The sequence below is a fragment of the Poecile atricapillus genome, chromosome 6 (assembly GCF_030490865.1).
Source record: "Poecile atricapillus isolate bPoeAtr1 chromosome 6, bPoeAtr1.hap1, whole genome shotgun sequence".
Lineage (NCBI taxonomy): Eukaryota > Metazoa > Chordata > Aves > Passeriformes > Paridae > Poecile > Poecile atricapillus.
In genome coordinates this window covers 9,470,047-9,495,984 of record NC_081254.1, presented here as the reverse complement: position 1 = coordinate 9,495,984, position 25,938 = coordinate 9,470,047, and the positions used below count along the sequence as shown (strand labels likewise).

At 41.6% G+C, this 25,938-nt stretch overlaps 1 protein-coding gene across 2 annotated transcripts in view; it reads right to left on the bottom strand.

Annotated features, from left to right (window-relative positions):
* The window catches only part of CCDC6 (coiled-coil domain containing 6), a 52,893-nt gene extending 31,171 nt beyond the window's left edge, over positions 1-21,722 (bottom strand). The window contains exons 1-2 of one of the 2 annotated variants that reach the window (XM_058841120.1): positions 21,367-21,722; positions 1,778-1,927 (exon numbers count right to left, since the gene is read on the bottom strand). In XM_058841120.1, the coding sequence (XP_058697103.1) occupies positions 1,778-1,927; positions 21,367-21,672 (456 nt within the window). In that variant the 5' untranslated portion in view covers positions 21,673-21,722. The remainder of the gene's footprint in view (positions 1-1,777; positions 1,928-21,366) is intronic. The other variant, XM_058841121.1, reaches the window with a different exon arrangement.
* Positions 21,723-25,938: the final 4,216 nt, after the last annotated feature.

Below are 25,938 nucleotides of genomic sequence, written 5' to 3'. Positions count from 1 at the left end.
TTCTGTTTCAGATGCTTCTCTGCATCTCCCTCACCAATGAGAATGAAGTTGCATCCGTTAAGGGCTTCCAACATACAAACAGTACAATGCCCTTGCACTCTTTCATACATAGCAATGAGCCAAGCACCCCCTTGGCCATTTTGAGAACAGTAGAGTGTTACCTTTTTCTTTAATTTGGAGCAACAGTTGAAGGATAGTTTCTGAAAGTCCACAGCAAAAAAAGAATAAAAATAATCATACTTTTAGGTTGACAAGAAGTTTGTATTTTTCTTTGCAATGTGTGAACCTATTTTGCATAATTTTAACAATTTAAGAATGTTAAAGACAGTTTAAAAAAACTCATTAAAACAATCCCATGAATTCTAGGAAAAAGCCTAAGCATATTTAGAGCAATTACTTGATACAACAATTTACTTGCTGCAGAACTTTGTGGTACAAATTTGTGTGCAAGGTCATTCATTGTATGACTTTAAAACTCTTCAAACAAATCAGGTGTAATTCATACTTTTATTTTAAAGTAAGTTTTAGTTTCCGCTTTTTAATGTACAATACAGTCCATGTAACCTGGTTCTGTAACAGATTTCTGCATCTTCCTTTCAATTAAACAACATTGTTCAATGTACCATTTCTCCCTTTACTGCAAGAGACTTCAGTGGAAAGCTTTTTCTATAATGATATCCACATTTTACTCCAATTATAAAAGAACAGTTGATACCCCTACTTTACTGCCATCTGCTTCTCTGTTTTTCATGAAAATGTATGGCTTAGAAATCAAACATGTCTCTTATTCAGAAACATTCTCGTCAGTCCTCAAGAACAGCAAGGGGAAATAGTAATACCAAGTAAGGGATATTTTATCTTGCTGCTGAACTTCCTGTGTGATAACAGGCACCAAAGAGATGAAGTGAAAGCCTAGTTTTCAGTAACAAAAGTGCCAGATGGCATTAGCTCTAGTGGTGTGGTGTTTCCAAACACTGCATTCCCTAACTGCAAGGCGAAACATGCCTTCAGTCACCAGCTGCAGAACACAGCAATGCTTACAACATACAAATTAGCTTCTTTTAAAGTGCCTGGCTTTTCATGACAAAGCTTAGAACCAACGGCATGAAAAAATCTCAGGCAGATCACATTAAACACTCCTGTAACTCAGTACCCTGTCTCCTACAGGGGACAAAAGCAGGTATTTAGGCAAGGCTGTGAGAACACAGCAACCACGTCGAACACTTCCAACAAATGCTTAACCGCTTTTTAAAAATTAGCATCTTAGGTAATGGAAAGAAGTTTCTCTGCCACAAATTGTAAGAGAATCTTCAACTTTTTATTTTTACCATCAAACTGATGTGTTTTAATTCAATAGAAGCAACAGTTTTGTTACAAGTACAGACAAACTTACAGAAAAAGTTTCCTTTGAGCATTGCTGCATATTTCAAGACTCATGTAAAGTATCAAATACTCCAGAAAAAAAGTGTGTTTCACTAACATTTCAAATTAATCAGTAACTCTTGTCTGGAAGACGGATGACATTTACTGCAAGCTATTTACTTTCTTGCATTAGTATATAAACTTCCAGGATCTCAAAGCTCAGTTCGCAGATGGAAACTTTAAAGCAACATGTTAAAAAAAAAGTCACTCACTACATTTCTTATACTTTGCTTTTATCAAACGTCTGCTTTCCAACCTGACCACCTCCCTTAGACTACAGTCACACAAACAAAAAGTTCAGACACCAGTCAGTCCTGTGGCTCCTGGGAGAAACATCAGTAAAGGCACCAATTACCTGCATCAGTTTTCTTGAGAGCTCATTAGTGAGAAATTCCTCTTCCTTTTCATAGTTTACTGCAAGTGTTTCTTTTTCTTTCTGCAGAGCTTGAATCTTCTTAAATAGAGTATTACTGATGAATTCCTCTTCCTGTTCTGCCCTTGCTTGCTGTGAAATAAAGACATAGTTTTGAGAAAAAAGGTTCCTCTCAAGAAAGCTGCAATTATTCCATTCCTCTTTAAATGCCTATCATCCTGGAGGCCTGTAGGATGGACGTAAGTGCTGCTACCAACCCCTTTTATAACACCATAGCACCCTTTTCCGTTTTTTGTTTTCAATCTTGAGAAACTGCACTTGTGCTTTAAAGTGGCCTCCTCCCAATGAAATGCACAAACTCCACAACCTTACAAGCTTTGTAAAAGCATTACAGATTCACACACCTATTTCTACCTACTCCATGCTTGAAAAGGAACTCCTGTCTGAATGTTCTCCATTACGAGTTGAAACGGCTCAGACTGCTGCATGCGCCACTGTGCCTCCTTTTCAGATCCCTTGGACTGAGCCCTGCTTTCCAGGAGTCAAATAATGCTCCTCTTCTTTTGCCCTGATATGCAGAGCTGCAGGCAGCATGGCTCCTCTCACACTCCTACCCCACACCACGAGGAAAACATGTACGGTGCTTCTCACAACTGCTACTCCACTACTCACAAAAGCAACACAACAGCAACTCACAAAAATGCTATGGGGTAGCTTTAACCCAAGCTCCTCTGGAAATCTTTCCCATGCAGAATTATAAGAGGTGACAATTTCCATTTCAACTTACTGCTAGCACCCTGCACAGCTCCACAGAAAGCCAGCCTGGGACACTTGCATTCCCTACAGTTCAGATGTTAGTATGTTTTTTAAGCATCAAGTTGATAAATAAAACATAAAAGTTATCTTTTGAAAGCCTGCTCTGAAAGACCATGAAGGGTTATTTCATACGGGCAAATGAATAATCACAGCTACAAACTGGTAGAGAAAACTCTTAATGCCACAGTTCAAAGCCTAGAACAAATGACAGAAATACTACATTTACCCCATGAGGCAACATAGTGTTAGGAGTGGTTTTGTTCCCTGTAATAAAATCCACAACTTAAACTCTTGAACTGCACCTATGTGCTTGGCCCTGATTCTAATAAAATTACACCACCTTATAGCTTATGCAAACATTCTGCTAGCTTTATGTCAGTAAACTTAGAGAAAGGAAAATTTAAGAACTGAAACATATTACTGAAGGCTTATCTTCCATAGTCTTCTTCCCAAAATGAGCCAAAATAATAATCTCTTTATACTTATTGTACACTGGAAAATGCTTGAAAGATTTCATTATGTCAGTGATCTTTTAACCAGAATGATACATTCCCTAGTGGTCCAAGAGCCAATTAGTTAGACACCTCCAATGTCTAGGAGAAAAGTTAATTAAAGAACATAACTGTCTTTCAAATTGGTGAAACAATAGTACAATTGCAAATTTTCCTTATAGTATCACCAATACAATAAAATATAAAGCAGTGGTTTGGAAACGTCTCAGTTAGTCCTCCTTCCATAAAGTCCTTCTCTTCAAATCTTTGCCTCTGCCTTCTTGTGTCTTCTCCCATCTCTACTGATTTCTTTTCATGGCCCTTTCCTATTATCTATCTGCCACCATCTCCCTTGTCCCTGTCTCCACTAGAGCTGGCACAAACCCAACCTGAAAAAAACAAAAAAAGAAAGATAAGAAAAAGCCAGGGCAGGCAGAGCTTGCTGGCTTATCAGCTTGGGTCCTGCACAACACCTCCTCTCTAATGTATTGCATCTACATAGCAGAGAACAGCTACTTCAGCATGTTCAGCAGTGATATTACCTGTCACATCAAGAAAATAGAGAGTTGTCCAAGAGGTCTGAAGAAATGTTACATTGTCAGCTCACATCTCAATGCATTAAAACTCCTGGAATCTAACTGATCTGAATAACATCATCTATCAGCTTCTAAATGTGGCTTTACTTAGAGCTACTAACCATCTTATGTCTTCAGAGACATTCCAAAACAGAGTAAACAAGTCAAATTGCAAGCGCTCATTGTCCTCAAATCATTAAAATTCATGCATACTGTTCCAAAATCAACTCCTACACTGCCTTCACTACATAGGATTTCTACTTGTGTCTGTTTTTCAATGGTTCAGCCAATAGAAGAGAGTAACACAGACCAAGCTTACCTAAAATTAAATTAGAAAGCACATGGTTCTGAAAAACAAAAGAATAAGGGTATTTATGCTTTGATTTCTATTCATCTGTAACTTGCATAGATTTGTTCTGTTCATGCTTCGCACCAGCCAAAAGCTCTAAAATCACTGTATTATAGCACCGAGCCTGCACACCACTGTTTGCCAGATCCTGGTGTCAAATTAATGATGGAGCGCAGGCTGCCAAGATCGCTGTCGGGCCAGTGCCCCTCCTTTGTGCCCACACAGGAGTTCATAAGGCCAGGCAGCAGGCCAGCACAGGCTGAGACACACAGAAATGAAGCCTTTCCCTTCCTCCTCCCGTTTTCCTTTCCTGGATCTGCTTCCCTGGTTGGCATGCCACACCAGCAGCGTGCTGGCATGCAGGAACAGGAGCGAGCAGCCCCAGCTTGCACCTGTTCAAGAACTGTCCTGCAACAACCCCTGTGCCCACAGTGTGCAGGACCCCAGCCCACACACAGGTGGCTCAGAGCAAAGGGTGGGCAGGATTAAATCTGTACCCCTTACACAAAGAATGCATTTATCAACTGAACAACAGCAATCCTACACATCTACACACAAACTGCAAACCCCAGATATCCACACAGCACATTGAATATAACGAATGTCCATTTAATTACCCAAGGGTCAGCACTTTCAACACAAACATTTTAGCTGAAAAACATTAAACACTCATTAAGACTAGGTACAAAACACATAATTCATTACCATATTTCTTCTAAATTTCATACTGAAACTTGCCCTTTATCTTGTTACTCATTAATTGGTGATAGTTAAATTACCTCAAGTAACAGGATAGTTCATGTTTACCTTAATATTGCCTAAAATCTTGAAATCTGTTACTCATTTAGCCAATAATCAAACTGACTTTTCTGGATGTGAATACACTGTTTTTCCAAAGGCATAACCTGTCTTTTTATTAAGTATCTGTATTTGAAAAGAAGTTTGAGATCATCAGCAAAAAAAAAGAGAAACAATACAGAAATCAGAAATGCTAGGTCTTCCACAAGGGTATAGTGTTCTTGGTTTTTCTCTATTATCCATATCACAGTTAACATGCAAAAATACTAACAACCATTTACCCTGTTCTGTGTACCATATTAAAAAATAAATTGCTAAGGCATTGAGTGATACAAAATGGTAACACCTGATCAGTCACTCTCTGGAAACCTGAAACAATCTACTTTCACCCCAGATTTTCTGCATAGCAGACATTTCCTCCTGTCTCGCATGTCTCAAAACTCCATGCACAGCTAACTTGGAGCATTCCATAGATGCATCCACTAAGGAAAATCTCTAATTATTATGGTTAAGACCATAAATGCAAGGGCTATCATGTTACTTCACGGGAAATCAAGAATAAAGAGGGTGATAAAAAGCACCTCATGCATATAAACCACAAAAAACCTCTTATATTTTTGAGGAAGACAAATCCTATTAGTTTTATTGCAGAAGCTTGTGAAATCCTGATCACTAGCAGAGATGATGCATGAAGTGCTGTAAAAAAATCTGTCCTTGTAAGCTTAAATTCCAAGTAATTTTGAAAGAACTAAGAAACGTATTTTCCTAAACTGTACATAGTAGCCAAGTATTGTGTTAGGAAGTTAACAGCACTAAAGTTCTTTTTCCACATGCTGCATATACATATACATCCATAAACTGGAACTGTTAAAACATCTTCCTTCTCTCAGTTTTTCTTGTGAATATACCTTTAGCAGACCACGTTCACACTGCTGAATTTCCCTCTGCTCTCTCTCTTTGTTCTAGCACAAGCAGCAGCTTCTGTTTCTGGTGGGATGCTCTTTTTCTGTATCACTGCATCATACACTGACCACACTGCTCTAGTGGCACTGTATTATATGAAGCACCAAAATCCAGCACTTCTGATGAAGCATCACCTTAAACAGTCACATAAAAATAACCATAACAAAAAAAAAACCCCAACCAAACAAAAAAAAAAAAAAGCACACAAAAAAGCCAAAAACCAAAAACTTCAAAAATCCCTTCCCCCCTCCCCCACCACTTCTGAAAGCTTCACAAAAGCTATCACCTTCCTCATACTGCACAGCAAGCAAGTTCAGCAATCCAATTAACACCTTCTCTGTAGTCAGTATCAGCACATTATCAGTGACCTGACATGAACATGTTTTTGCATTTTACCGTCAGGTGTCATTTCAGACAATTTCAGTTGTAAACATCACACAAATGCTCCAGGCACCTACACTCCAACCACCTGCAAGGCAGATGCCAAGCATGCCCAGCCTGCATCACCTGTCTCCAGCAGCATCCAGGGTAGAGATGACACAAGATTTCAGGAGATCTTGTTGGAAACAGTCTACCAAGCATCGTTTTTTAATCCACCCTTGAAGGTCTTTTATCTTTATGTCAAGAGCCACCATGACCTCTTTACCTTTCATCCAACTTTTCTTGGTGCAGTTCTTGCTGACAGGGCTCTGTGGACAATATAACCCTGTAGATGGAGCTAAAGAGCAGTTTAATCTGACAAGAAACTCAATCTTTGCTACTGAATATAGACTAAAGGCTTGGGACAGCTTCAGGATGAGATGATCTCAGTCACTACACATGTCACACTGAACTAACGCTATCACTTCAGAAAGCAGCCCTCCCAAAAGTCCTACTAAATAGGATGAGATAAACAGGATGAGACATGCAGGTAGCTACAATGACATGATTTTTGAATAGGCAGTTCTTGCATAAAATAAAATCTAAGCTTCCCAACTTTCCTGAAGTATACACTCCTCCTCTAGAAGTACTAACTCAAGTGACTGCTTTGGCCATACTTTCTGGCACCAGGTTAAAATGATACAGAAAACTACTGATCTACAAATTCAGTAAACATTCCAGTGAGCTGATACTGCTCCCTTATAGGAGAAACTTTTTCAGTGCAGCTATTTTTTTCCTATAAACCTTCTAGCTGCAACTGAAATGACCACAGTCCATGCAATATGCCTTACAGGCAAAGAGAAACATGAACCACCACAAGAACAGAAGACAACAGCAACTCCGAGAACTCCCACTACTGCCAACTGCAGCGACTGCCCAGCAGCACATTCCTGGCTGTAATGGATAATGGACAAGGAATTCCCACCCAAGTCCCAGTAATGATGTGGGCAGTTTTCCCCTCACCCCAGGAAAGGTATTTCTCTCAGCTGGGTGGCCTGTCTGAGAGAAAAGAGCAAATGCTCTTGTGGTTGAAGTGGTGAACTGGAATTCAAGTTCTGGGGTCAATTTGTAGTGTGATTTCCTGTCTAATCTATGACAAACCCCAAGGGTAATTTCCTCTGGTCTGCCATAAAAGTACCTTTTTGTTTTTCTTCTCTTCCCCTCTTTAAGAGGAGTTTTCAGGACTGAGAGAGCAATAGGAAGAAACATGCATTTTTATCTTTGGACATACAGTATCTCCTAGAAGTCCCCCACAAGCAGTAATACCTTTCCTTCAGGACCCCAAGCTGCTGGGCTGATTTTTATTTTATTTTTTTTTTAAACACACACCTGGCAGTGTAGGAGTAATGTGGTTTTTTGGTTGGTTGGCCTCTAAAAACAAACAAATAACAGACACCACCCTCCAACCCCCCCCAAAATTACAAACTTATAGGCTTACCAAGTTATTTTCCAAATACACTAAGGAAGACATAAATTCATTACTGAAACTCATCCTGAGAACTTCAACTACTCTAAACATAACCTACTGTGCAACATTAAAGCCACTGAAGCAGAACTGCTACAAAGCACAAGTCCTATTATATTACAGCTGTAGAGTAGATGAGTTCTTCTGCAAGAGGAGACAAAAAAGAGATCTGTTTTTTATTATAATAGTAACACAATTTACTACTGTAATAAAAAAGGAAAAACTTTGTGATAAGCTACCATTTGAAGTATTACAACACAGTTCCTTTTAATCTCCATTTATAGTTGGAAAATCTGTGTCTCCTTCATCCCCCACCCTCCTTTTTAAAAGGTCAATTAGGTTTTGGCCAGACATGTCAAAACACCTCTGTCACAGCACTCCTGCCGCCAGCTCCAGGCACAGCAAGTTCTTCCCGTGATGCCTACCAAGTGATCCAACATATGGCCACACAAATCCACAACGGATGCAGACTGACTAGAGAAATGAGCTGACTCAACACAAGAAATACATTTTTCACTCAAGTTAGTTTTAACCACACTCAAATGTTTTCAGCTTAACATCACTCATGCAGCCTTGTGGGACCTTCTCTCAAAAACTCAGATGCATACATCTTGAGGTTTGGGAAGAGCACTTGAGAAAAGCCCTCAGACCAGTTTCCTAAACACCAAAGTCACTGGTATTCTTTCATGCTAAATAATCTGTTAGCATCAGCAATGAAGTAAATTGTTTGATAGTATGCAATCCCATTGTACACACTTCTTTCTCTGCTTTTTGTTGTTGACCTGTAAGTCTTGCACAACTGAAATACATAAGTGGTAAAAATGAAATAAGCAAGTTATGAAAACAAGCTCATTTGACAAGCATAAATATTAATAAAATGAATGCATTTGGCTAATTACAAACAAAGAATAACAAGCCATATGAATTTCATAATTAAGTCAATCAATTCCTGAATTTACTTACATAATTGAAAAGTAATTTAAACAGTTTTCTTCAAAACACAAAAAAAACCAGTATACTCCCTTCAAGTGTTTTTATTATATCAAAATACTGGCATTAAGTAGTTAATAAAAATGTAGCACGTGGAAAAGCCACGTTTTCTGTGACCAACAAAATGTCAAGTTAAGGCCTAGAAAAATGTATCAATAACTTTTACTGAGCAGTTTAACCATGACCACATATTGCTACGTAAGTCTTAATGTAATTAAAAATTATATGGTAATAAAGCACCATAAAGGAAAAAGTAGCAGGGTTGTACAGGCTTACACACTTCCTATTCTGAACACTCAGCGTGGCAACTTTAAGAATCTGATTATTCATTAGATGCATGCCTTATAGCTCTTATTTTTCGTTCACTTAAACATCATCATGTAGAACAAGCTCCCAGACAGTTATCAGGGCTGGAGTCTCTGCTTCCAGCACGCAAGAGCTGTAACCTGAGCCAAAAGAAGTCACAGGCCAAGGCAGGAATGACCCAGCAGGAAAATTAAATCTAGCTCACAGACCTTTCCAAATGGCTGTTTCATGAGGCTCTTCCTCTGTCCCGTGGCTGCACAGGCACCACACATTTTCTACACTTGCTGCATTTTCAGCAGCACTGATTTCCAGTGCATGTGTAAAGCAGCTATAATGCATATAAGCACCAACAAACCCACTCCCCCTAAGTCCTCAAGTTCATTGCAAATACTGCTTCAAAATGCACATTAAATGTTCCTCAGAAGGGCTGTAATGACTGCACATAAAAACATGGCCAGGAAGGCACCAAGAACGAGGCCCTGTGAGACAACTCTGCCGTCAGCACAGCACAGGCAAGGGACCATTCCCAGCAAAAGGCTTTGCAACACATCTCCTCCAGAAGATGACATGCTTTGCCAGGGACTTCCCCATCTTTGCTAGTTTATACCTTGCCAAAGATTTACATTGACAAAGACAGCCAAAGACATGGAAAATACAGCTACACTATCATATCAAATTCTGAACCAAAGTTACACCCCTCTATTAATCCTTTACTGATGACTACTAGAAAGAAATTTTTGCTTTACACTTCAACTTCTAGTTGCACTGCTGCTTTACTGCTGGATTTTTTGTACCAGAAATAGTTTGCTAGTTAATCAATAGTGTAAAACAAAAAGAAAACAGAAACACATGGAACAGGTTTTGCTTTTCCTCAGCCTCAATATAAAAATGCTGAAAAACATCACAAAGATGCACATGTACACGTAACGAGATTTGTAGTTTTATTTTCAGTTTGTTTGAATTTTCAAATGCACAGACTTGTCAATGTAAAAGATAGAAAAAAGATCATATTGCTCATAGCTGATCTTGTAGCATATACTGTTTTGTTGGAGGTGTTGTGTGTTACTAATTTTCCACTGTCTGTGTGATTTAACTATCCATTTTAAAATGCTGTGGTTTGTTTGACCTGCACCTACAATACTCAAATTTAATGAAATCTAGTTGTTATGCTACTTGGAAACTAATAACAACTTAAATCTCAGCAATATCACCATTAGTACTAGAACCTACAAGGAATGTAGCACCCCAGTACAAATTACTCTGATATCAGATGTCTAATGCACAAATACTTCTTAAATTAACATATTTTAAATGTTTTTTTGTCTATTTTCTGCCCACTGATAATTCATCATTCATCTTCAATTTAACCACACATTGACTAGTTCACTTTGCTAGGCCAACCAATTAGGAAACTCAAAACTGCACACTCCCAAAATTTCAGAGCAGGAACAGCAAAAGATTTAGCAGAAGAGTAGACTATTAGGTGACTACCTTAATACCCAGCTTCTCTTCAGAGGTACGTGGGTGCCAAGAGGCACTGAGTTATGCTCTAAAATAACAAACTTCTGCTCAAAACACAACCACAACAAACTTCTGTTACAAGCAGTTCTGCAGCCACAATTGTTTCTCTACTCTAAGGAAAATAGCACAAATGAAAGCAGTGAACAGAGATTTAACAGTCACCCACCCCAAATAACCTTCACGAATATCCCACTTCACTTCATGTAGTCCAGGTAACTCATTGCAAGCATGCAAATATGAAAAACATGTTTTTCTTCATCGGAGTACATAGTAAGAGTGGAAGATTAATTCTTTTACGCAGAATTTTCCAGACAGCAGGTGCCAAACCACTCTGCACGGCATGTGCCATGCAGTGCCACCAGCATACCACAGGTATTAGCAGCAACTCTCCCTGCTCCCAGGCAGAAGACTGAATTTTCTTACTTCGACTGGGTCCTGAGCACCAACTGCCTAAGTATTTATCATCCTTCCCTTCTAGGTAAAAGTGGCTTTCAACACTTCTTTCAAGCGTGCATAACCTCTGGTATATCTACATCAATCAACCTGTTCTCCTTTAAATTTTTTAAAACTAGGGATAAAGACCAACAGATAAAGATCCATTCATCTGATCCATTTATCCAGTTTTAAAACTCACCATGTAATTTCTTAATTTTCATTAAAACTGTTAAATCCTTTTTATTTGGTGGTGGAGAGGCAGGAAATGGGATTGCTGTTGGGGGGTTTTTTTGTTTGTTTTGTATGACAAATTCAAATACAGCCTAGGTAATCATTAAGGATGCCAATGTTTTTCCCCACAGTAGCAAGGTGTCCTTAACCACCCAACACAAATAACCTATTAAGAGGGTTAAAATCTCCCCCAGTTTCTTCTTACGCACACTGACTTTCCAGAGAAACACTTTCACAGTGATTAACAAGAGCTGGAGATTAAATTGTTATTAATTAGAATCATACCTTTTCCTAAACCAAACCAATATATTCAAAGTGGACACAACACTGTCCAAATCACTGTTAAGGCACATTAACTTGAGCTCCATTACAGAAAATGTTTCTACTCCACCCCTCCTAGGAGTCAGTGAGTAGTTTTCTGTTTTTTGTTTTTAATCTCCTTCTCTACAGTTTGAATATGTTACAGTACCTCTCACAGTATTCCAAAGAGCAATCTCTTTCTAAGGCTTCTAAGGCAAAAAACAGGTTTATTAATGTAGTCTATGAAAATATTATGAGGAACATGAAAAAATACATTCTTTGCCTTTGTGTTCTCTGTTTCTGGCCCCTAGAAACAGAGATATGCAGGATGAGGGGGAATGCAATCATCCTTGAATATTCATTCCATACAGAAATGGAATAGTAGGCCTAACACAGAGACATTTTTTAGGAAATGCCTACCCACCTTCCATTCAAAGAGCAAGGACATTCCAGTTACACTTGTCAGTATTCAGAGAAACAAGATTTTTTGCAGATCTAGATTTCAGGTTAAATTTGCTCTCTGGAACAGACTTTAAGAGTGTCCCTCTTCTTGACCCAACCAGGATTTCAGGGCCTGTGAGGATAGAAGTTTTGCCTAGTTAATAATTCCTGTCGTGGCAACACTAGCTATGACAAAATGTCTATTGTTCATTTTTAGCAGATGTGAAAAATATATACCCTTTAAAGCTCTTGCAAAAGTGCTGCTTAAACTCCTACATTTTTTAAATTTTGTAATAGTGGCTTTTGCTGTTTATTTGAAAAACCCCACCACCTGGTGAAAGTAGAAATTAAACTGCAAGTCACATAAAAAAGCTTAACTTTGTATTGTGACACGCTAAATATTGCTGGGTTTTATCATGTCTGACTTGTTAAGAAACATTAATACTTTCACTCAGGACCAAAGCATATCATTGTGGGAATTATTTATATATGTGGTGGGTGTTTTAAGTATGATTAGCACCATCACCACCAATGGAACTAAAAAGGCCTTAGCTTTACAGTAATAAGCAGAAACATCACATTTTAGTCAGTTTAAAGAATTAAAGCATCTGAGGAAATCTCAGAAACAGCTGAAACACTGCTAGGCTGTTTCCATCTACAGCAGGGCTGAACAGATGCTCATGCACCTTACTAAGCCCTCCCCAAACTGAGACCAGATTGTGTATAATATTAGAAATTTCAAACTCAGTAAAATTCAGAAATGAGAGAGGAAGAGAAGCCTTATCTGAAGAGTTTTTCCATCAGTTAGACTATCAGCTGAGCTGAGGAAATACCTTCTTTTCCAGGAAAAAAAACTGCTGCAAGGGAATGCACAAAGGGATAGAGGACTCTCGGGAGCTGAAAGGATCATCCCCATAGGCACCAATTAGCCTACAATGTCTGTATTTTAACTGAATAGTTGAAATAATTACAACTTAAGTGCCAGGATTAGGAAATGCTTCAATATTTCTGTAAAAACTGCTTCAGCTTTTATCAAGTAACCCTTGCACCCCACAGAAAAAGATGCGAAAGCTGCACATCTGTAATTCAGAGTTCCCTACTTTAGACACATTTTTACTGTGGAATACTTCACCTCAATTGCCTTGCTATCATTTTTACTTTGCTCTCCATCCCATACATTGAAATTGGACACTAACAGACTACCTAATTAAAGGTCAAGACACATCTTCAGTCAGACAGAAGGACCTGACTGGGAAGAGGAATATGAGATGTTCCCTTCTGGACATCCCCAGTCTGCTGCGTTGGAAGCAAGACATCACAAGAATGTTTTCTGTTACACATCCAGGGAGCTTGCTTAAATTGTACTTTTTGCCTCTCTTCTAGAGCATGTCTTTGTCTCTTTCATTCATTTTGTTTGAATCCCAAATCCTGTGCATAATTCAATTTGTACATTTTGTCCCTATTGTCCTCCCTTCATTTTGTGGTTTTTTTTTTCTTTAAGGGGAAGACAAAAAGGATTCGCCTCTTGCTCTCCTGCTAAATTCAGTAACTACCTTCTACACACACACACACACACACACACACACACACACACCACCCAGAAAAAGAGCAGCAAAGCAGCTGTTTGACTGTTTTTACAAGGCTATGCTGAGATACATCATATGTCTACTGCTGACAACTTTCATTCCGGCAAAGGACAGCATTGTCTCATTTCTTCATTTCAATCACATTTCAAGGTGTGTTTGTGAGACATTGCCATTCCACTCTCCTGCAACACCTCACAAGTCCAGCTGCCTGATCATCTTGTTTGCAGCTGCCATAGTCACCATTCCAGTAGCTTCCAACGCTACCAGTCCCCACCTGGAATCCCATCCAAGCACACTTTCTGAGGCGCAGTGGAAATAAAACCTTTTGTGAAGTCTCCAGCAGATGCATAAGCTTGCTCACTACAGATCAGTATTATTTGCTCAATTACTACAAGGAGCTTTAGCACTGAGAGTCTGTAGTTGAAAATACACCCCATGTATACCAACACTTCAAACCAAGAACTTGGAAAACGACAGCTTCAACATTAAAGTCAGTACCAGCAGTAGGAGGAAACAAGCAATGGGAACAAGTAAACAGAATTAACAAGTGCAAGAAAACCACAGATGACCATGTACCTACCCAGGAAAGAGTTTAATAAAGTGAAATAATTTTCCCTCATCCTTTGAAATCAGTATTAAAATTCAAACTCCATTAAAGTTAAAACCACAATTAAAATGAAGTACAGAACTTCCAGGATTTGTGTCTGTGCTAGCTTTCTAATACTGGTATCAGCAACAGTACCAGAAGCTTTAAAAACCTCAATACTGATTATTGTATCAGCTGATGTGAAAAATGCAAAACTCAGCAATCATTTGGGCAAGTGGCTAAAAAGAACGTTAAAAATGTCTGGCAGATATACAGCAGGAGCATATATGACTATTTTTTCAACTGAAAGCAAACCTGTTGTTAGGTGCAAAATGCAGTAAAAACCAAAGCAACCTCTCCTTCAAAATGCTTTTAAGTCACTGGAGATGCACCAAGAAAAAATGGCCCTTAGTCTCAGTAAATGCTCAAACCTGACAATAAAGAGCATTCTTAAAATAAAAGCTGATTACAAACCAGTTCTGACACAGAATTCATGATACAACCTCAATGAGAAAGTTCATTTGAGAAGCAAAATTACTTTCTATGCAGAATAGCAAGCCCACAGAAATACCAAGAACTTTGCCTTATTAAAAATTCCCAAATGTACTCTACCATTTCAGTTCTTATTTCACTTTCATCCCCAAAGTAATTCAGAGCAATTTACCAGTATGCCTACTGACTAAAGACATTCCACCATTATTAAATATGGGAACGTCACATAAAGTAACTCATAAAAAAAGTATAGTTGTATAATATTTAAAGGCAAGCAAAACTAGGTGGTTATCAGAGTTTGGTATCAACCCAATGGCAATACTGTAAACAAATTAATTTACTGTATAAAGGACAGAAACATTAAACAGGTCATTCAGCATGGTTTTACAGAGAACAAGTTGCGGCAGATAAGCAAAGATTCATCTTTCAGCCAAGGACTATTTGTAATAAAGATAACCACAAAGGTATAGGGTGTGTATAAAGCACCCATATGAGTTTTTGATTTAGTAATACATGACAAACGTTATTTTAAAATGGTTATAAAATAAGGTATACATCATGAGTTCCAAAGCGGCTTACTGACCTCAAAAATACTCATCAGAGGAAAATTCCATTTCACAAACATGTACTAAGCAGGATGTTGTTTAAAATATTCCCTGCACAATTAATTAATTCTCCGCACCGAATCAAGTGCTACTGGATAACCCAGCAGTACAAATCAGACCCAAACGAGGCACAGAAGTGCAAATGTATTTCTGCCAAATTAGCCAAAGCACACAGCAGCAAGTTCATTAAAGACAAATGACCACACTGGATTAAAAAAAAAAAGAAAAAGTAAAGTTCCAAATTAAGCTATCAGAAACATTTGTACAAATTTGAAGCAGGAAAGGATGTTTAGACTAGACCAGTGCATCATATTAATTCAACAGTGGATTTCCAGCATCTCAGAGCCTGAGAGCTTAGTTTAGTTTGTCAATGTAAACTGAAGTTGCCTGTTAAGCCTGTATCTTCATAAGGAGAAAGCAGAGGACCCAGAATACTCATTAACCCAGTCAAAAGGCACAGCAGGTACCAACAGCTTGGCCTTGATGAAATTGATGGGAAGAACAGGATGCAGGACAACAAAGCTTTTCCAAGCACTGTGATTCTTCATCTTCAAGAGTCTTCAAACTAAAACTGGATACCCTTCCGAAAGACACATTTCAAGGTTAGTTAGAAGGTTTGGTGTGGGAATAACTCACAAAAACATGTGACAAAAATGAAAGCAGATGATTAAGTAAACCTCTGAAGCCTCAAACTCCCTGGAAGTACAAGCTGTTGATTAATATTTGAATTAAGTTCAGAAACATTGACTTTTTCTGAGGTTTTTGTTTGTTTTTATTTTAAACAGCATTCAGGAAGGCCTACAACACATCCCAGTAACATTCTGTTAATAGCATTATGGGCCATGTTTTTCCCCGGGAATCGGATATGCCAGCGGCTGTGTGTAACTACGAAAGGGAAGCAGATGCTACTACACCTTCCTATTACTGGCTCATCAGCCATACAGCAAAAGCTCCTCTGACCATGCTACCCTAAGGGCCAAGGCAGCTAACACTAAAGAGCATTACTAAACTTCGTTTTTCCTTTACAGACATTTGTACAACAGAAACTTCTTGACAATCTGAGGCAAATGTAAAACTGAAATAACAAGACAGTCATTTCCTACATGCCTGGTCTGGGAAAAAAATGTGCCTGAAAAATTTCAGATGGACTTACATGGTGCGTGAATTTGCTAACCTTAGCAACAACGTTGTCTTTACTCTAAAAAGAGGGAAGCAAAGCATTTCTAAAATACGTTATTTTTGAGCTACTTTCACCTTAGTCCAGCTTCAAACTGGAGTGATAAATTAGACAGCAGGATACAAAAGCCCCAAGCAGGTTTCTTACATTTACAAAAGACATCACAGAACTGAGAGTATTTTTCACCCAAGACCTTCTTTAAAATCAAGAGCAAATAACAGATTCACATTTTGCAAAATATTAGTATGTTTGCTTTCTTGGTTTGCTTTTTACCTCTATCTATTACTAACTGATTTCTTTTACTCATCCCCATGCCCTTAGCAGCACCTTTTAAAAGTTCCTATTTCAGTTCAGATAGACTATCCTGCCCTTTTTCTTCTACTATTAAGAGACACATTCTGTACTGGAACAGGTGTTCTGCCTTGAAATTCTGGTGCAAACTTCAGAAAAGAAAAAAAACATTTTTGCAAGAGATTTTTGACAATACAGCACACCCATTCACTTTCCCAAACTCTCTTTCTAGGCTGACATTTTCCATGAAGATCCACAACAGCAGATCTCATGTACACACACAAATCCCTCTGCACACTTCATGGAGAACAAAATGCAAAGTTGTATTTATTTCCAGCATCCAGATCTGGTTGTTATTGGGAAAACTGTAACAGGTCTCAATAGCACACAGGATTTTTCTGATCTGCAAGCCCCAGAAAGCCTGTTTGCTTTCAGAAGATGGTTGTTATTGAAAGCAACAACTTTCTTCAGGATTTAAGTAGGGGGTGAGGAAATTGGAGCTGAGTAAGCCTTTTTTTTTTCTATTGTTCCTCCCAACAGGTGGGAGGCTGTTCACACAGCTCTGCAGAATCACAGAGGAGGCTGAAAAGCCAGGAAATGCAACTGCCCTCTGCCAGCACTCAGGGAATGAGAAGAGCTAACCTGGAAGCCAAGGTGCAGAACACAGGTTTAGCTACAGAAATAAAGGTAGCACAGGTCTCACAGTAAAATACTACCACTCACAACCTGCAGCAGTCCCATGTCCCAGTGTTCCCTGGCAGCAAGTGCTGCAAGCAGGCGCTACCAGACAGTGATAACTCATGGCAAGCTCACAAAAGCCAGCATATGCCATCAGCCCTTCAGATCAGATCTGGCTCATCCAAATTGATCATCTTGTTGGGGATCCACATAGCACCACAAATCGGGATTTCTAGGATCATTCTTGTCCCTACAAAGCAAAATCAGGGAAAATTAAAAGAGATGTTCTTGTAAAATGTTACAATGCATTAAAACTGCTACATCAGGCATTTTGGAGTGGGAATGTTTTTATATTAATGCTTCTCAAACACTCTGTCTTCACCTCAGTTAAAAAAACTAAGAATAAGGTTTATTATATTTTAAATTTCTAACTCCACAGAAGATGTCTGATTATAGTAGGCCAATTTACATGAGTTAAATTATCAAATCTAATATCCTAGAGAAAGTATGTAGCAGACAGGGACTAAAACTCTTTTTGTTCTTAGAAGCATTCCATCCATATGAGGGCCTGTCAGTTCAAAACAATAAAAAAGAAAACCAAAATGCTTCCAGTATCAGCTAAAGGTCACATGGCTTTCAGTGAAATATGATGGCTTGGCTACATCAAGTACTGAAGAGTAGAAAAAAAGGAGCTAAAAATCCAAATTCTACCAACTTCAAAAGAAACTTCCTGACCAAGACATATGTCAACTGAAGTATTTCAGCTTTTGTTACATGCAACAATTCATTCTTTTGAAAAGCAGTCACCCCACCACCCAGGTCCAAAGGTACACTTATTTAAACAGAGAAGTTGCTCTGTCCCAGGCTTAGCCTGTTAAATATGACATCTCCTTGGTAGACCTTTTTCACCAAAAAACTAAGCAAATTCACACAGGAAATCCACTTCTGGTAGTGCAGCACTATAACCAAAACTCACTACTTCTCATCTCAAACACACAGCATCTCGGATCTTCAGGCGCCTGTTTTTTCCCAGCCTTGGCACCAGCCGTTCCATTTCCTTAAAAAGACCTTGCAGAAATACACCATGAGATCATACAACTGAGATTGCTAAATACATATAAATGAACCCTCTGCAAATGGCTCAAGTGATCTTAGTCATTTCTTCTTAATATCTGATCTGAAACTTTGCATCTTCTGATGTAATGCTCTTGCACTGCCAGAGAACACTTGAAATATCCCCAGCTTTCTCACTGCTTTGCTCCCTCTCTCATTGTTTGTTACCAATAATAGCAGGTGAGATAAAGTTATCACATGTATTTACTTACTTTCACAGTCTTGCACATGAACAGCAGCATAACTTCATTTGCATTTCAGGCTACTGGAAAGAGTACAGCTTGCACATATTTTTGGGTGTACGCTTAGTCCAAGCTGGCTTTACCAATTTCAGCCTGAAAGCAGCATTTGTTTTCACATGTTTTAGAAGACAGTACATATGAAGTTAGTGAGCACATAAGCCTGCCGAGCCAACACCTTCTCCCAGTCAGTTTTCCCAGTGCAACTGCCTAATCTATACTTAATTAACACTTTATTTTCAACCCTATTATACAAGTTAACTACAAATAGAACTAATAAGATCCTATGCTGCAAGCAATTTAGGTAATTCCTAAACTGACTATATCCACACTGACATCAACAATAGTGCAAACACAGAGAGATGTCTAATTAACACACCAGCACAGACACAAGAGGAAGGAAGAAGACCATCACCTTTTAACTAGCAAACCTTATAGGGAAAATACTCAAAATCATTACAGACAATGGTGGGAGCTGCAGAAAGAGAAAAGTCTCTGTGGCCTTGCACAAGAAAGCGCAAACAACAGGATCAGTGAAAGGTTTGCAGATGAAGAGCCGTGTGGTTTGAGGAGTCACCTCCACCTACAGCACACAGGTTTAGTCATTCACCTGCTTTTTTGGCTACCTGTCAGTTCCATTTGTGCTTGTCCTCAACACCTGATAAAAATCAAAGCTGATTTGTGTCATTACAATGCCCACAACAGGAAGCATACACAGCACCCGTCTGTCAGCACAGCAACACTGCGAGGAGCTGGAGAAGCAAATTGACAAACGTTTAGAATCACAGTGGAGATAATCAGAAAATTTTCTATTCCTATGTTTACATGCGAATGACACATATTTCAACATTCCAATAATCTCCAGTCACCTGCATACTAGAGCCACACAACAAAGTATTCTGACTGCAAATACATTTAAATTATGGACTATGTAAACCACAGCACAAGATCTCAGTGGTCTGAAAAAAGTTATGTTTTGCATTCATTATTTCACCACTTGCTGAATTAGGAGTGGTTTACTCAGTTGTGCACACAGTTTAGCATACCAAAGCCTGCATCAGCTACAGATGTCAGTTTTCCTGACAGCCTACAGGTTGCCATTGAAGTCTAACACCTCTCTTCTCTATCCAAAATGTCAAAAACAGACAGTTTCAGATTTAAGGAAAATACCTCCTTTTTATAAATTAAAATCTGATGAAAATGTAAGATGATCAGTCCGTAGAGACAGTGTCAAAACTTTAATGCATACAAGCATTTTTTCCCAGTTGTTTACAAACAATACACCTACCAAGGGTTCAGAAAGATACTGTGCCTTTCTAGCAGGCAGAGAGAAAATGTCTGACTGACAAGGCGCCTTAGCCCCTTTCAACATTTGAAGGCACTCCGCCGCTACCTAATTAAGGCACAGTCTCTTCTCGTAAAGTATTAACAAAGCACACATTTCCCCGACTAGCACTATATTTGTCATCCTTGAATAAATTACTTCTGTATTGTATTTCATGCACTCTTCCGGCCCACATCCTGCTAGACACTGAATGCTTACTACTAGGAGCAGATGAGCGGTATTGCCTAGGCATGCTCCATTTCTTGGCTATACTGACAGTGGAAAAGCTGAGTATCAATAAAACAGACATTACACTCATAGCAAAGTACCCCCTGTGAAAAATCAGATGAGATGAGAGTGCACACATGCAGGTGGAATTGGTCTCTCCTAAAAAATCTCCACCTGCACTGGCAAGGATGTTCAGGACAGTATCTGAGTTACCTTTAACCAGTCTTTAGCAAGTTACCTACTCTGCATGCAGGCCATGACCATTATGACACCTGAACAATCCCTTTAGCCACTGAATTAGCAAAAAACCCTCGAATTTAAACTCCTAACTCCCAAGCTCATAGAGAAGAACAGAACAATATTTTCATAGTATTTTGATGTGCAGTTTACTGAGGATTCCTGCCTAACAGCAACCTATAAAATGGTGTTAACTCCAAGTTATCCTCACAGTGCTCATAAAGCAGGAACTGAGCTCTTGCTGGGACAGAGTGCTGCGATACTTGCATTATTTTAATTTAAGAGTCTTATTTAAATGAGTTTTCATATAACTTGAAATACCACAGCTAACAAAACATTGCAAACAAACCAGACACTTCCTTGTGACCAAGACGCTATTCCTGCAGATCGCCGCTTTCTGCACAGTGGCTGAAGAGGTGACGGCTGAAGAGATAATCCGAAATCTCCGCAGATTTTACTTAAAACTCCAAGGAAATCTCTACTTTGAGAAACTTCAGGGGAACACAGAACATCGCCCTTCCCCTGCCCGGCCCCTCCCCGAGCCGCCGCCGCTCGGACACCGAGCAGGGCAGGCCGGCGGGGCCGCCTCCCCGCAGGGAGCCAGGCGGCCACGCGGGTCCGGGCGGGGGAACCGCCTCGGCTCCTCGCCGGTTCCGCTGCCGGTGCCCTCCCGGCGCCGGAGGGGGCGCGAAGGGCGCGGGGTGACCCCACCTGTGCGCGTCCCTCGCACCCCCCGGTCGGGCCGCGGTGACAGCCGGGCCGCCCGAGGTGACTCGTCTCGGCGAGCCGGGAGGCAGCCGGGGGGTGGAGGCGAGGCCGCGGCCGGGGCCGGGCCCGCCCTGCGCGGACACCCCGCGGCGGGGACACCCCCGCTCCCCGCCCGCCGGGCCCGGCGCGGCGCCGCCCGCACTCACGATGGTGACGCTGGCCTTGCGCAGGTCGCGGTTCTCCTCCTGCAGCGCCTTGCACTTGAGCTTGTAGGTCTCCAGCTCGATCTTCAGCACCTTGTTCTCCTGCTGCAGCGAGGCCAGGCGGTTCGTCAGCTCCTCCAGCCGGAACGGCGAGATCACGATCCCGCCCGATTTGCCGCCCCCCGAGGAACCGCCGCTGCCGCCCGCCGCGCCGCAGCCGGGCCCCGCGCCCGGGCCGCCCCCCGACAGCGGCCCCGCGGTGCCGCCGCCGCCGCCGTCGGTGTCGCTCTCGCTGGCGCTGTCCGCCATCGCCCCGCGCGCGCCGCCGCCGCCGCCGCCCGAGCAGGGGGCGGCGCCCGCCGCGCGCCGGCGCCGAGACGGGCCGCGCGCCCGCCCACAGCGCCGCCTGGCGGCCCGCGCCGGCACCGCGCCAGCCGGGCCCGGGATGTGCCGGGAGCGGGGATCCGGGACATACCGGGACCGGGACCGGGACCGCGATGTTACGGGAGCGGAGATCTGGGACATACCGGGGCCGCGACTGGCATGTGCCGGGAGCGGGGATTCGGGACACATCGGCGCCGGGAGCGGAACCAGGATGTAGCGGGAGCGGGGATCCGGGACACACCGGGACCGGGATGTGCCCGGAGTGAAGATCCGGGACACACCGGGACCGGGACTGGGATGTGCCAGGAGAGGGGATCCCGGACACAGAACCTGGGACCGAGGGATATGCCCTGGGGGGGGGAGGACTCCCTACACACCGAATCCTGGACCCGGGATGTGCCCGGAGGGTCTCTGTTCCACACCGAACCCTGTGTCGGGATGTGCCCGGCCGGTACGTGCCCGGCGGGATCTGTTACACACCCGCGGGAAACAGCCCGTTTGCGGGGTTCGTCTCATTGTATCTCAAAACCCGTCCGGGGAAGCCCTAGGCTGGCCCGACAGCGCTGTGGGGAGGCCCAGGGGTTCGCCACGCGCCACCCAAACACCCCCAAACCTTGTTTTGTTTAAGAATTTTTATACCAAAATGGCGTTCGGTCGTGCACGGCGCTGCCCAGGCTGTACCGCCGGCCCAGGCCCGTTCCCTGAGGCAGCTCGCAGCCCCTCAGGGTTGGACACCACAAGCAGAAGGAGCAGGGACCCCCACCCGCCGAGGCCACGGGGTCTGGGGGAGCCCCGTCCGCCAGCCCTGCTCCTCTCACAGCACACACAACTGGCATGTTAATTCAGCCCTCCACACATCAGCAAAACTGCTTTAAATTAAGATACATGGACACTCATCTCTCATTACCGATAATGTATTTCCTGATTATTAGGTGCATTAGTTGATTCCCTTTTTGGTTTTTTTAAAATTATTATTTCTTTGCAGAGCAGCAGCAAGCTATAGCTGAGAATATGTGCCATGCATTCTACAGCAAAACATGGTCTATATTGCTCCTGGATAAATTAGTCACCAAGACTGTCTAATTGGTTTCTCAATTATTTATGAAGAGGTCTTTTAACAACAGTAATTCTTCCATTAGTGGCAAGTAAGGATTTCATTATCTCTTAACTGCACTACCTTTTTGTTCCATGCCATAGTAAATTTCAAATTTTACTCTTTTTAATGGCTATAATATGTGAAGGAATTCCATCTCTGTAAAGTAATTATTCTTTTCGCCTGCCTGGGAATATAAGTGCAGGTCATTTTATTTTTGGTCTCTTAATCACAAGAAAAGCAGTAAAAGGGCTGTTCCTAGTTCAGAGCTTTGGGAACTGTTTCCTCTGATCTCTGTCCATGTGTCTGTCCATGTGTCTGTCCCTGGCATGTGACTGCCCCAAACAGGCCTCAGAATGGAGGTGGGGGCAAGTGGAAGTCCCCATCCAGCACCACCAGAGACCCACAGCACCCGCAGCCCTATCAGGAGGCATCAGTTCAGGGCTTTTCATGCTAGAAAAGGTCCTGCATCTCCTACCCAGCCCTATGGAAACTAAGGCACTCTCCTGCATCCCATTACCTCCATACTGATCCTGGTGATGACATTAAAATGTAATAAAGCCACCAAGCAACCCTCAGCACAACCCTGGCAGCTGCTGCCCCTCAGCTGATTTCCCATCTCTGGGCTTAGTTAGTGTGGGATTTCTCCCAAAACATAAGAGAATTGTCCTCAAGGGATGCACTGAGCAGTTGATGATGTCCTTGAGGCCACAACAGACCTTTTCAGCGCTGTCCTAAAATGCCCTTGCAGCAACCCCTGGGTCTGCAGGGGCAGACAAGCCTGACCACCTGGGGCAGCTGCCAGATCCTCTGCCCTGCGGCTGTGTCCAGGCTGAGCCTTTCCACCAGCACAGGCTGTGGGATGAAAACCTTCAGGGATTAAAATAGGATTCAAAAAATAGTGAGCACTGTTTTGGACAGGTAGTTGCATTTCACCAGAATTGCTTTCAAATAGGTCTGCTGGTGTTTGGGAAGCTGGCTGGACACCACTGGATGTCATGAGGAAATCATGCACGCCCTCCACAGCAGAGGTAATAGCTGGAAAGCTGGTTTGTCTCTGTGCACATGTACTCCTCACATCAAACTCATTATAAACTAGCAGGTTTATACCTTAATGTTCTTTCTCCATCTGTCTGCCCAGCTTTGATCAGCCAGTTATCTCTTTTGCTTTCAGCAGGACTGCTCACCTTTGAGTGTCTTGCTGAATGAAGGCCTAAATATTTTGAAAGCCTGAATCAGCAAAACATGCATCTGCTCCAGGCTAATCTTACCCAGCAAGCCCCACGGCATGCTTAACCTTAAGCCACTCTTCAGACCTATCAATGTTAATCTTAAGTGCTTTGCTGATTTGGAGTACTATAATTTTCCAAAGGACGTTCTCTGCTCCTTCAGACACCAAAATTAGCCTGAAAACAGACAAGGAGGTGCAGGCATCATCTTCGATCCAGGAACTGGGCCGGATTGGCTCAGCCAGGGGCTGCATCCCTGGGATCAGACCCGGCAGCTGCTGATGCTGCCTTCAGCAGAGCATTTCTAGAGTGATGCAGACAGCAGTTATAGAGATGAGGGATCTTGAGGCAAGAGGGGAGCTTTCCCCTGGCCGCTTTCACTGTCCCTCTCTCTCTGCTGGGCTGGCATCAGAGGTCTCACTCCCAGACAGAATGCCAACTTTCATAACAGTGAATTATAACTTGGCACTTCTGTAGCTCTCTCTAGTTCAAAGGCATGCTGAAACATTATCTAATTAATTCACACAATAGCCCTGGAAGGCAAGAAAGGGAGGTAGGAAGCTGAGTTACTTGCCCAATGACAAACACTGAGTCAGTGGAAGAGTGGGAGGAAAACTCAAGGGCCCTGGATGTTTAGATCTGAGATGCCGTCCTTCTTGTCACAACAGTATTTCTGTCATTTAGAAAATAGCACCTGTATATTTAATTACAGTTACAGCCAACTAGTCCTAATTAATAGATTAAACAGGGAGAGGAAATGTTATCCTAATTAGCACCCCCAAAAATTAAAAATCACATGCTTTTCACATCTGTAGGATGTTAACCAAACCAATTAAAAAATATATGTGGTATAAGCAAAATTAGCAAAACCCCCTTTTGAATACACGTACAGCAGAGGCTGCCCCACTGAGAGGGCTGCTCAGGTTCCACTGGTCCTGGTCTCCACTACAGGGGCAGCACGGCAGCAGGGACTCGGCATCACAGGAAAAGCCACCACAACCAGCCTGCCACCACCACAGTACCTGCAGGACAAGGTCCCCACCTTCCTCAGTATCTTTTTATTGCATAAAAAATAAATGCAGAACTGTAAGGGTGAAAAGAAAGATGTTTGTTGAAATAAAGAATATGAAAATGTCACCAGCACCCTTATAGTAGGAGAGCAGACCAATCAAGAGGAAGAAATAATAAAACAGGAATTTATTTACAGAAACTATCATTACAGGAGGTAATGGGCAATTAGAAACAGTGTTCCATAAACTCACATCAACAGTAGAAATATTGTATAAAATACATTTCTGAGTGTGAGGGTTTAGAAGAGGTATGTTCAGAGATTTAATGTAATCCTTAATGTAATTCCAGAAGTCCATTAATCAGCTGGAAGACCTTCTATAGGAATACAATTTCATTAAAATATTCAGTAATTATAGACTGAAGAGGGAAAGGCCAACTGAAGCTAGTTAACCCAAGGAAGAAAAGTCTGCATAGTACTCAGACTACCTGACTGAAATGGTGGGGGTGGGGGGAGACAGAAAGACAAAGTTGCAGGAAAATGCGATTGATGAAAAATATTGCTAGGAAAATAAACTGAAGCAGCATTAAAATTAATGTGACCTGTACATAAGGGAATATTAAATGGGGGAAATGGAGTGCATATGTGGAGAGTTTATAGAAGGGGAGAAACCTTGGTTTGAAAGATATTTGTACGAGCAGAAGAAACCCAAATCATTACTCTTGTGGATTAAGGCATCTATTGATGCAAGTTAAAACCTATTTTCTAACAAGCAATTCAGATGAAAATAATGTTATGCTACTTTACTTTTCTGACCCGCAATTATTTAATCAGAAAGCTGTTATTAGGAAAGGAGTCTC